This window comes from Hippocampus zosterae, chromosome 6, assembly GCF_025434085.1.
Source record: "Hippocampus zosterae strain Florida chromosome 6, ASM2543408v3, whole genome shotgun sequence".
Lineage (NCBI taxonomy): Eukaryota > Metazoa > Chordata > Actinopteri > Syngnathiformes > Syngnathidae > Hippocampus > Hippocampus zosterae.
Genome location: NC_067456.1, coordinates 19,779,166 through 19,792,213, shown reverse-complemented (window position 1 = coordinate 19,792,213; position 13,048 = coordinate 19,779,166). Strand labels below are relative to the sequence as shown.

At 44.6% G+C, this 13,048-nt stretch overlaps 1 protein-coding gene across 4 annotated transcripts in view; it reads right to left on the bottom strand.

Moving 5' to 3' along the window:
• Positions 1-507: 507 nt before the first annotated feature.
• kat6a (K(lysine) acetyltransferase 6A) overlaps positions 508-13,048 on the bottom strand; it is a 49,289-nt gene continuing 36,748 nt past the window's right edge. For 3 of the 4 annotated variants that reach the window (XM_052066930.1, XM_052066932.1, XM_052066934.1), the window contains 9 exons: positions 11,444-11,559; positions 10,995-11,136; positions 9,046-9,207; positions 8,222-8,315; positions 7,833-8,064; positions 7,225-7,420; positions 6,402-7,139; positions 6,007-6,268; positions 508-5,908 (listed from right to left, as the gene is read on the bottom strand). In XM_052066930.1, coding sequence (XP_051922890.1) covers positions 2,544-5,908; positions 6,007-6,268; positions 6,402-7,139; positions 7,225-7,420; positions 7,833-8,064; positions 8,222-8,315; positions 9,046-9,207; positions 10,995-11,136; positions 11,444-11,559 — 5,307 coding nt within the window. In that variant the 3' untranslated portion in view covers positions 508-2,543. The remainder of the gene's footprint in view (positions 5,909-6,006; positions 6,269-6,401; positions 7,140-7,224; positions 7,421-7,832; positions 8,065-8,221; positions 8,316-9,045; positions 9,208-10,994; positions 11,137-11,443; positions 11,560-13,048) is intronic. The other variant, XM_052066933.1, reaches the window with a different exon arrangement.

The following is a 13,048-nucleotide window of genomic DNA, read 5'->3' as shown; positions in this document are numbered from 1 at the left end:
GATTGGGCACCAGCGTCAGCGGCGCTTCAATAAATGGGCTTGAGGATTGGCCCAAATTAAAGCAGGGCTGACATTTTGTTTCTTGTGTTTTCATTTTGTGGCGTTCATTCAACTACCAGGAAAAAATGTCCAAGCACGTTGTAAAAAGAAATACCAGCAAAGACAACTTTTATAAGTGGTGTATGACGTTTTATTTTCCCGTTACATCCCTCACACGTCTCTATCCTTATGCACATGTATGCGGCTGAGTATTTTTAGGCAACGATTGAAATTTGGTGTTACACTTTATATAGTACTATAGGTATATATAGGTATAGTATATAGGTACTGTATTAAGACGCCGCTGCGGTTGATTATTATAAGTATAAAACAATTTAGGACAGCATGGTGTGAAACAAACGTCCCGTAGTAGCGATTCTAAAAGTAGGAGACCGGGACTCCGAATTATGAGTAATTTGAATAAATAAATATAAACAAAATCACCTAAAACATTTAAACAGAAACATGAATGGCTCAACATAATTTATTTTCATTTTATGTTAAAATGTACAGAGTTGTTTGAAAGTACTTGCTAAGAAAAGGGGGTGGGAGTGGATAAATGTAAATACATACAGGGACAGATTAGAGAGTTGAGACCGCTGAGCAGAGCACAGCACTCAGCCAAACACTCTATTTATTTTGCACTCTCTTAGCATACAACGAAACATGTACAATTCCAAAGGATACAAAAAGGGAAGCGATATAAACAGACAGAAATATACGGAGCTTATTTTTACATGCCTCTTTAATGTAAGGAAGTCATCCTATACACACACACAAGTAAAAAAAAATGCCAAGTGACCTTTAGATATTTGTAGTCCTTTTGTTTAAAATAGCATCAATATACTACACAAAGATAGAAAAACTCTAGAGGTGAGATGGAATGGAAAGGTTAAAGGCATCTTATAGTCACTAAAAGTGAGTAGATTTTTTTTTATCATTTTGAATTTCATATTAATTATTACCCAAGAGGTGAGCTAAAAATATGCAGTGTTTTTGTCCTGAAACAGAAGAGAGAAAAAATGACAGTACCAATAACAATGTCAGAATTTCTTTTTATATTATAGAAAAAGAGTCAGCTTAGGTCATAATAGAAAGCTGCCCAGTCTGATAAAATTCAGAAAGAAAACAAAGTTCAGAACAGAACAATAGACACAAAAAGTATGCAATGTCAGGTCTTTAAGAAAACGAAAACGTCTCTTTTGACTTTGAATACTGGTACATGGAGCAACAATGTGAACCGTTCCACCCGCGCCATTTAAACACCATAACCAACAAAGATCTGACCCTGCTTTCATACGAGTGTGCCTCTATGTGTGGGCCAAGCCATGCAGTACACCAGGCCTTTAGGTATACGTACACCCTTTATAAGGGCTAACCGTCTACCGCAGTATCTCTAGCAAACACAGAAGTTGAGAGAAAATAAAATGCATATATAAAAAAATACAAGTTTAACAGAATACACGTTTCAAAAGCAGATACCTCAACCTCTTTGGGTCTTTAACACTTGAGGGAAAGTCAGCTAATTGTTAATCAAATCACCTTAAAACAGCTCAATGGAAATCGCGCTGTTTGTTCTGAATTCAGTAACCACCAAAAAAAAAAAAATTGACATTGCACACCGACTGTCAGTGGAGTGTGGACAAGAATAGCTGAAAGTTGTACATTCCTGGGCTAGCCATCTTATGCAAGAGCTAGCCAGTATGTGTTATGCCTGTGTTGCTTGATAATGGGAGATGCCACAATATTTACATCTTAACTTGTCAAAGTGGCAGAAAACTGGAACATAATGCTACTATTGGATTACAAAAAAGACATTGTTGTCTCGTCTGTGTCTATGCAGTGTTTTTGGTATGATGTCATCCATCCAGGAAGAAAGAAATATGAAGAAACACCTTGAAGACAGGAGGCCCCCGCTGGCCAGGCTGGCCATGGAGATGTTGGGGTCTTTGTGAGGACCCAAGAGGGTGAGCCCCCATTTCAGAATGCCACAAATATAAAGACTGAAGCATATAAGAGGCCAGACTGCACACAGATATTCCAAAACAAAACAACAAAAATAAAGTTCAACATTGTTTAACAAAACAAGAATCCACCAACTATGTCTCTTTTTTTAAGGTAAGGCTTCCTATGTCAAAAGATTGTGTGCATGGTTGAATATATTCAGATAACTGTCTTTTGCATTTGCAATCCCACAAAGCAAGATCAGAATCAATCCCGTATTGTCCTTTTCTGTGTAACTTCCTCGCGCCATACTCTTTTCCCCTCTTCAAAGAGGAAGAGTAGACATTTGGGCCAGTTCTCCTGGTCTGCGTGGGCCTGGCCCGGTCCACGTACACACCTTGCCTATCTTATGAGAAATGGGCAAAATGATTACAGAGAAAAACAGGAGGCCCCCGATTTCCATTCACTTGCACTCTTGGTGCCTTCCGCAGCACTGTAGAGTGTGAACACGACTGATGCACATTTAAAGTACGGCGAGAATCAGCCTTGGACCTATGTCTTCATCTGCTCATGTAGGGTGACTGTTTTGGGACACCGGCATAGCTATGATGGGAGGGGCCTGTATACATCATATTGCCATGGTGGTTTGGCTGCATAGGCTGCTGGGGGTAACCCTGCCCTCCCATCATTCCCATTTGCATTTGCATGGGATACTGAGCTGTCTGATTCATGTAAGGAGGATTACCATGGTAACCACTGTTCATCATTGGTTGGGGCATTCGGTATCCAGCTGACATGGGATTGAGTGGTGTCATGTTCATGGAATTATATGGTGCCGGCGTTGGCATGAGATTTGGCATCATGCCTCGTTGAACAGCCAAGGTGCGAGGTGTGCCTTGCATGGCCACAGCCCCCGAACTGCGTCCATAGAGCTGCTGCTGGTGCGGGGCTGGGGCCAACTGCTGCGGGGCTTTGGACCGAATGGATATATGGCCTTTGACAGTGGCCATTTGGCCCTGCAGTCGCTGTGTGTGGGGTGGTGGGCCCAGACTGATGTTGGTGGTGGGCATGTTGCATTGCAGCTGCAGGGAGCCCAAGTTCATGGAACCAGAGCTAAGGTTAGGGGGTGGGGTCATTGTGGGCTGCCCCTGGGAGAGGGGCGCGTGGGCAGAGGGTGCCAGCCCAGGATTAGATAGTGAAACACTGGTGGCATAAGAGGTGACAGAGGCTGAGTGAGAGTACGGCATGGCATGTGGATCCATGATGGTGTTTGTAAGCTGCTGGAGTTTCGCCAGGCTGAAAGTTGCAGACGGCTGGGGGTACACCCCTGTGCCAAAGTCCTGACCCATACGTTCATACAAGGTACGACCACTTCCCCCGACCCCACTCTCAGGAATCTCCATAATCATGGGAGTGGAGCCAAAGCCATTTCCCATGCTACATTGGGACAGGGACTGCTGTTGTTGCTGCTGAGGGGGTGGGGCTGAGGGTGGAGGCTGAGAGTTGGGGGTTTGCTGCTGCTGTGGAACCTTCTTTTGGGATGACTGTGGCTGTTGCTGATTCGTGCTGGGAGGCCTCTCAATGACACCACAGCTCTGGGGAGACTTAATGCCACAGCTAGGGGTGTTAGATGGATGAGGAGGAGGTGGGGGTTGGGGGACAGAATTGCCAACATTACTAGCTCCGGGACCACTGTTGGGACCCGGTCCAGTTTGCTGGATGAGGCCACAGCTTCCTAATCCGTGCTGATTTCCTCCATTCCCTGTGGAAGATGCTAGACTAGCGGTTGGCACGAAGGAGCAGCTGTTGGACTGCGAGGAGGATGGAGTGGCCGAGCTAGAAGAAGAGGTAGCAGATGACGAAGCTGAAGAAGCACCTGCCACAGACATTCCACCTCCATTACCCCCATTTCCCGTTCCATTGCTACCTCCACCCATTGTCGAGTCATAGCTGCTGGGGTTATCATAGTTCTCTGTAGTGCTTTCGATACTACCCAAGTCACTGAAACCACTGTCAACCACCTGCTGCGAGTGGTCTGACACAGATGGGACATCCATCATAGGAGATGTCTCCATGTTTTGCTGGGAAGGTGCAGACAGAGTACTGGGATGTTCTGGGGTGATCTGTGTGTACCCACCACCGGTTCCACCACCTGCTCCAGTGGGGCCAGGAGTCCCACCCCTTTGGCCCGCTGCTGTTGTCTCCATGATGGCCGAGGACAACCCGGGACTGTTCACGGAACGCACTGACTGACTGGGCAGTGGGGGCATTGCAGGATTAGGCAAGGGGCTGCTATGTTGGGAGGCCCCACAGTCCTCCACTAATGCCATGGTCTCCTCCTCGGCATCCCCCGTGTGGCTGTAACTCTGTAGTGTCCGGCAGGCAGCAAGTGTCTCTTCACAGTCCTGGTAAGCCCCATGGTGAGGCTCAGTCTCTTCATCTTGGGCTTCCCCTTGTGTCAGAGACTGCACTGCCTGGACTGTCTCCAAGTCGAGTTCATTGGAGTGGTGATGTGGATGTTGTGAGTGATGGTGACTCAGCTCCTCTTTGAAGTCAGCGTGCTGATGAGAGTGGGATTGAGTGTGTTGGGGTTCAATCAATAGTGCTACATTTTTGTCCTCTGTCTGCAAAGGCTGGAGTTCCATGGGCTCTGACGGAACAGACATGGCCGTAACAGTTTCCACAGCTGCGGCAGCCGCAGCAGACTCCTCCTGCTCTCTACGCCGCCGGTCCTCCTGCTGTGGATCAGCGGAGGAGGACCGACACTTTGACTCCTGCACCTGCTCTTCAGGGTCCTCCTCCTCCTCCTCCGCTTCCTCCTCCTGCTTGCTGACATAGTCCCGGGCCATGCTGTTCTCCATGCCTAAAAAAGCCTCTCCGCCTTGTGGTTCTTCTTTCACTGGAGGGGAGCTCGCATGGGAAGCAGGCTCTTCCTCCTCATCTTCATCCTCCTCCTCATCAGACTCCTGACTTTTACGTTTTTTACCGTTGTTGCTGCTGTTGCTTTTCTCCTCTAAGTGTCCATCGCCTTCATCATCTGCATCATGGTCCTCACTACGCCGGCTTCCTGAACCTGGGGTAGCTGCTGCTCGCCTCGACAAATCAAGATTACCATGGCCCTGGCTCTCAAATTCCTCTTCTTCCCTTTCGTCTTCCTCATCAATTTCTTCTCTTTCGCCAGTATCAACATCCTGAGGGCGGAAATGTTGGGCCCTAGGCCCTAGGTTGGGTGAGGAGGAGGAAGTGGCCAAAATGGGTCGGGAGAGTGGACGGCTAGATTTGTTCTCCTCCCAATTTCTCTCTGCTTCCTCCTCCTCCTCATCATCATCATCATCATCATCATCCTCCTCCTCCTCATCATCCTCTTCTATGTCGTCTGGTTCAGAGTTTAGAGGTGGCCTTGGAGCAGGTGCGGGAGGTTGACGGAGGGTAGGGTTCCTGGGTGGCCTTCCTCTCCTTTTTGGTAAGTTCTGCTCGGCAGGAATAGGGAGATAATCGTCTTCGTCAGAATATTTTTCTTTGTTATCTAAGATGGCTCTTGAAACACGCTTGCTGTTTCGATCTGTTGAAAGCGGCTGAGGATCTTTGTCCAACTGCTGCTCCAGTTGTCTTTGCCTCTCCTGCTCTTGCCTCTCTGCTTCCTCTTGGGCACGCTGGAGATACCAGCTCCGAGGTTTCCGGCCAGGCTTCATCTTGATTTTAGGAGGTATAGGAGCACCACTTGCTTGACTTTCTGCAGCAGCTCGCTGGTTGGCTCCACTTCCAGGTGGTCTTCCAGGTCCCCGTTTCTTCCAGTGCAGTGGCTTACGGCTCTTTCCCTTAGGCCAGCCTTTCTTCTTCTTGACTGGGACTTCAGGATTGGTGGCTTGATTTGCCGAGGGACCTGATGGCAATGCAGCCCTAAGGTTCAGCATAGCAGTTAGATCTAAAATGACAAAAAATAAACAGATGTGAAATACAGCATGAGAGACTCTCTGATAAATACAAAATTATCAGAGAATCAACAAGGTCCCCAGAACCCACCATCTTCCTCTGAATCGGAGAGGTTGCAGTGTCGACCCCTTTTGGGAGCAGGGTCTGACAACCTAAGTACTGAGTGAGCAGGTGGGTAGCGGCGCAAGGGGTGACCCAGGTTTGTCTCCTCCTCCAGCCTAGGCATGGGCCTCTCTGTGTCAGAGTCGACAAAGGGTTCGTCCAAAACCTCTGTAGTCTCAGAAATAGTCTCTGTCACCACGCTGCTGTGTGGGTGGCTACGCTTGCGAAAACGACGCTTTCTCAACGGCTTCTGGGCAAAGCAGAAAGGAAATTGAGTTTATAAGTTTATGCTTCATTTATAGTTTTACTTCAACTATTCCTAATTAAATTTCTATTATTGTAAAACTTGTCACTAAGAATAAATATGAGCACTTTCTTTATACCTTGCACTTGAGCCCCATAGCTGGCTTTGTGAGTATGGGTGGAGAGCTTGCCCTGCTTTCCTCATCGTCATCCTCCTCGTCGTCGTCGTCTTCTTCTTCGCTGCTGTCACTGAAGCGACTCTTCCTGACGAGAGGAGCATCATTCAGCCTGGAAACCCCAGGAAGCTGTGTCTGCCCCTCACTCGGTTCCTCTATCTGTCTGGGCTTGGGGCCTCTCTTTTTCCTGGGAGGACGCCCTCTTCGGGTGGGAGTTATGGTGGGGTGCCGAGCCATGTCTACTGTGTGAAAGCTTGTTGACTCTACTTTTCTCTCTGGTGAGAATAGAGAGAGCGGGCTGGTTGCAGAGCCAATTTTTCCTTCATCTGTCCTTTCATCATCCTCACCCTCTTCCTCCATTGGCCGCACCTTAGGTGGCCGCCCAACTCGCTGGCTATCCTTAACTCCTTTACCCCAAGGCCAGTTTTTGGGTGGGCGACCGCGGGGCCTGCGTTCGCCATTTGCTGCCAGAGGTGGACGTTGTGGCTGTGGGGCAGGTGGACAACAAAGTGGAGGGGATGTTAGAGAACTTTGGCTGACAGGAAAACCTAGGAAGCCTTTTCTCTCTTCTTCTTCTTCTTCTTCCTCCTCCTCCTCCTCCTCCTCCTCCTCATCATCATCATCTTCTTCTTCTTCTACCTCCCTTTTCTTTGTTTGACGCATGTGCCAAGACATTGATGGTAGCTTGTGACTTGGTTTGATCTATTTAAAAACAAGAAGCAACAGATGTCAAGGCTGGTTATCTGAGAGTGCATGGTAATTGTGTAATAACTTGTCATGTGCTTACCTCCTTGCGGTCATCCACAGTTTGTTCTTGATCATCCTCTTCATCTTCATCCTCATCAGCATCCGAAACCACGGTGTTGGTTACAATCACAGGAGTCCAGCGGAGACACTCTGGGTCAACTTCTAGCTGTCGTGGTCGGGTCTTGAGACGAGCTATATGGTTATCTATCAGCTTCTCTCGTCGCACCAGGACAGTCCTGACAAGGAAAACGTCATTACAATCCTGCATTCTTGTTCATTGTCATGTTAAAGACAGTACAATACTCCTCCACTTCATTACCTTCCAAAGCAATCTCTGTAGTAAATCCATAACCATTTTCCCGCTGTTTCATTATTCTGAAAATTGTGTTGCATTCTCTTTCTGCAACTTCGTGAATTACATTGTGAGCAATATCCCCATGTAAGTAAAAACAATTTCTTGGACATGTTAGGGCCATGTCAATGGGCAATGTATGATCTTATGATAACATATCAAGGTTTATTACAATTAACTTATGTATGGGCGAACAGTAAGAAATTGAGACTGCATGACAATTTTAAGGACAATATCTGACATGAAGCTAACACATACATTGTGCCGATGCATGTTTGAAGATTCCGTACTCTAACCTGTCTCCTCGTTGCTCAAGCATGTTGAGGCTGTGCAGGGTTGTGGTGATATCCTGGGGGCAAATCCCGGTCAATTTGCTGAGTTGTCTTATTGTGATCTGCCGGTCATGGACCCTATGGAGGCACTCGAGGACCTCACTGCGCCAATAGGCCATGTAGGATAGCCGGCCGAGGTCTGAGAGAGGCTTCTCTGGTGATCCAGGCTGGCCCTCACGTTTAGATAGCAAGTAGCCTGCAAGGAGGCACATGGCAAAATATATGGTGAATTTGAAGAAAAGTATTGCTTTCATAATTCAGATAGAGGAACTAGCAGTTTCTCTGTCACGTTTGTGTCAAGATAGCCAATCACAGTTGCTTTGTGTTTATGTGCAACAAGGAGAGATTATTACTGAAATCAATAAGAAAGCGCCCATAGCCCTTTCGCTGGTACTGAGGAAGAATCATGATGCATGATACGTTGTATTTCTGCTGGCAGTGTTTCTCCTGGAAAGACACAGACATATTCCACCATTAGAGAACGATAATAAAAAACGGTCACTTGTTAGTAGGCCTCAATGGGGACCGCTAAGTTTGATGTTAATGTGTTAAATCACTAAACGCTCTGTTTTGATTGCATACTGGCATTTTAATTGATGCACTTGCAACGAACAAGTCGCAAGAACCCGGGGAGTTTGGCATGAAATGAACACATTATGCATGCATTGTTAAATTTGTGCCTCCACGGTGGACATTTGCATCACTAGAATATTATAAGATATGGTAGTTGTATGACAACAATGTAAAAAAGTTGAGTTGAAAGTAGGGGTGAACTGATCCCAATTTTCTGGCCGATCACCAATCTTTACAATGCCTGAGCTGCCGATACTGATTTTTGCAGATCCGATTCACCCCCCATAATCAACGGGCATACAGCTTCAATGTTTTAATCTTGTCTTACTGTAAGACATTGATCTTTACCTGTGAAATGAAACAGACGGGTTATTTTAACTGCGAATGAATTACTTCTCTCAAATAAAAATGAAATTCCTATTTGTCATCTCACAGCCGAGTCGGACCGTGTCTGACATTTTCAGACTGCGCAGGGAGATGAGATCGGTGGAGAAGATCGGTTTTATTTTCAGGGATTGGCCAATCACCGGTCCCCCAACATGAGGGAAATTGGCTCAGATATCGATCTTAATCGGTGCACCCCTATTTGAAATGATAGTTTTACCTTAGAAAAATAGCCGACAAGGTGGCAACCTTTACTGTCATTCTGTGTGAGGACATAGAAAAGGAAGGGCTCCACGTCGTAGTAGAGGGTCTTGTGGTCGAGGAAAAGTTTGGCCAGCAGGCACAGGTTCTGGCAGTAGATTGTGCTCACATTTCCATCGACCTTTCAAAAGGATTAACGAAAGAACAGTTGTGAGTGTTAGAAAACAGAAGATTTCCCTCGTGATCCCTATTCACCCACTGAACACTATTCTAGGGAAAAGTCACATGCTGTTTTCAATAGTATGGAACAAGTGAAGGGAGGCGTTGGCATCAGGAAGTGACCTCAACTGAGTCTCAGAAGAGATTGTATGATACAAAGGGATGGAGGAATGACAAAAAAGCTGTCAGATCAGGTTGACTTAAGTTGTATCCTTCCGTGTGAATGAAACTAAAGAGAAGGTTTTTGGATGTGGGTTGGAAACAGCATAACATAATATGAAAAAATGAAAACTGATAGGCGTAATTGTATATCATAAATCATAAATGTTATATACATACTCTTACATACATATATTCATAGCCCCTCCAAAATTACTTGAAGGGCCAGGTCACTTCCTTCCTTTTGATTGTGTATTGAATTAATTTGGGTTTCAAATCAAAAGATCAACATCAGACAAAAGTTCAGAATCCCATCTTTTATTTCATGGTATTTACATTTCGGTGTGTTAAACGACTCAGGACAGAGCACCTTTTGTTTGAGAAAAAGTATTGGAATATGTGCCTGATGAGTGTTTCTAGTTGCGCAGGTCCTGCCTTTTAGATTGATTGCTTAAACATTAGATAGGGCTTGTTTTTGCCTTGGGGTTACACTTGTGAAAACAGTATTTGCTGTTAAGTAATCATGACGACCAAAGCGCTCTCTATGGGAGAAAAGCAAACCATTTTGAAGTTGAGATGAACAGGGAAAATCAATCAGGGATATTGCACAAACATTGGGCATAGCCAATATAACAATTTGGACTGTCCTGAAAAAGAAAGAAAAAGAAACCACATATGTACTGAGCAACAGACATTGAACAGATTGGCCAATGATATCAACAGCAGTTGATGTCAGAAACCTTGTGAGAGCTGTGAGGAAAGATCCAAAGATAACACCCGGTGACATCATTGCCAACCTCAACAGGGTAGGAGTGAAGGTATCACAATCCACTGTTCAGATCTTAGACTAACCAAGTTTATCACTGGACCGTAATCCGTTAGAGCATGTGTTTTATCTCCTGGAGATGAAAGTGAAGGGAGAAACCCCCAGGAATAAACAAGAACTGTAAGAGGATGCAGTAAACCCTGGAAAAGCATATCGAAAGAAAAAAGCAGCAGTCTGGTGGAGTCAATGGGTTGCAGGCTTGATGCAGTTATAGCAAGCAAAGGTTATGCCACCAAATATTAAATATTATTTACTTCAAGTTAATTTAATAATTATGTCCCAGTACTTTTGCTCACTTGAAAAGAGGATGGCTTCAAACAAACCGCGCTTTGTCCTGAGTCATTACAACATCAAAATGTAGATACCATGAAAGAAAAGCTGCTCTTCTGAACTTTTGTCTTCATATTCATCATTCCATCTGAAACTCACATGTCTTTAGTACACAACAAACCGTGCCTTTCTAATAGCTGCTGTGGCTTTTAATCATGGGTGTTTTGCAGTCCGGAAATTACTGTAATTGCATAACCATGAATACAGCCATGACATTTTCTGTTGTTCAACTTGTCTTTGAGTATCTAAGTGATATAGCTGGAATGTACTAAAGATTGACTGAGTTAATTGCTGGTCATTTACAATCGACATTGGCAGACAATTAATTATGTGAAGGGAGAGAAAAGAAATAGACCGAGTAGCAATGACAGCGGTGCATCTGTCTATAGCAGGGTCATCCTTCGCAATGCTGACTGTCAAGTATTAGTGTGTACCTCAAATACAGAGACGTCATCTTTCCTGTAAATCTCATTAGCTGGAGGATGGAACCAGTTGCATTTCTTCAAGTGCTGGTAGAGGATGCTACGGCTCTTCATGTAGCGCAAGCAGAATTCGCACAAGTACAGTTTGGGTAGTCTAAAAAAGAAATTTAAGGTGTAATATGATCAAAAGGGTCAATGTATTTTTTTAATTCTCACAATATTTTACAAGTATCACATGAGCATTTTTTGGGCAATCTCCTGAAAAAAATACTGCATTAAAAAAAAATGGCAGAGCTTTGGTGTTTAGTCATGTTAGTTTGCAGAATATACTCATATTCCAAGAAATCATAGTTCATGGCTCAGCATTCAAACAAAACTAGGGACACCAATATGAACAACACTGTGTAAAAAGAAGGAAAAAAAAGCTGGGTATTGCAAATACATTTGTGTATTTTCCGCACCTGCTGTACTCCTGCGGGTAGGGAGAAGAGTACCACGTCTGGATGTCAAACTTTCCAAATTCAATGACTGATGGACATCGCATCTGAGGATCTGGTGGACCTGTAACCCCAACTTTCTATAAAGAGTGACCAAGGGTAAGGAAAGAAGAGAACAAAAGGTAAAGGTTACATCCTGCACTGCAGGTAGCATGAACACAATCCTGTGTGTGCACAAAATAGAAAAAAGATTAAACGGGGGCAATAATGAACAGAATGGCAACTGAATGTGAAGCCAATGAGAAGACATTCCTTTATCAGCGCCGGACACAAGACTGACTCTCATCAAACTGTATTAAGTACTTAACTTGGCAATGCCAACAATACGACTACATCTAGAGCATATATTTTTTCATATTCCCTGTATACTAGCTGCTGATGACAGTGCCTTTTTGTATTTTTTCACCCCCGCCCCCTCCAAAAAAACAAATCTGCTCCACCAGTCCATACCCAGCCCTAACCCAAATTAGGTCTGGGCAATGAATTGAAACGTAATCATGATGTCAATTTGGGATTTTCATTATCATAAAATCATTAAAATTGGAAGAAAAAAAACTATTAATATGCCGAACAACACAGGGTATGTTTACAAACTCCTATCTTGTGAAGGCATTCTGAAGACACCGTGTTGAGCATGTCACGAATGTTATTGTTCCCTCCCTGAGTGTGCTTACAGTTGTTGAAATCCCAGCTAGCGTGAAATGTAACACTAAACGCGCAACAAAAATTATTACACACATTGTATATTTGAATATTCTGTTTTACAAACATTATTAGTGCTAAAACACAAGCGGTCGATGCTAAATCCTATTGATGGAGAGAAAATTACCATTGACTTCCAGATGTGATATGCCTTCAAATTATGAATATTCACACACAAACGATGCAGTAACACATAGTCATCAGTAATACAATACTCAATGTCTCACGCCATTGCAGCGTGAGACACCGAAAACGGATGCTTAAAGAGTTTATGAATGGAAAGTTAACTTTTAAAAAGTTGCCAGATTGCTCCACTGACAAGACCAAAGTTACCTGTTCTTCTCTCTCTGTGTATCAGATATACGATGTATGCCACTGACGCGATTGTTACTTGTTTGGAACTATTTTGTGTGGAAGGTTACAGCGTTCCGTGTCCATATAAATAGAGCGGGTGGAGCTTCTCTGTGTTCGTCTGACAGTGACGATGCGCAGAGGCGGTGACATGACAACGAAAGTTCAGCGGTGCAGTGGTACCGACCTAGCGAAAATAAAACGTCTCCAGTGTTGTCATCGAACCAAGTGTAGTCATCCGAAATGAGGTATACACAAAAACCGTAGAGACTTCCGCGCAAGAAGGACCAACATAATCAACATAGCCTGACTTAGTTAGGGGGAGTGAAACCCCCCTCTTTCAGAATGGTTTGCCCCAGCAGCACGGGGGAAGTGCTTGCGCTTGTTTGTACGGCCGGCAGTTTTTAATACAGTGGCACATAACGAACACTGGTGTCCGGGTCTCGTTATTCTCCAACAAACATACAGAAACAGACTGCTGTGTTCAAAGCAAACTTGAGAAAAACGAAGTATGCA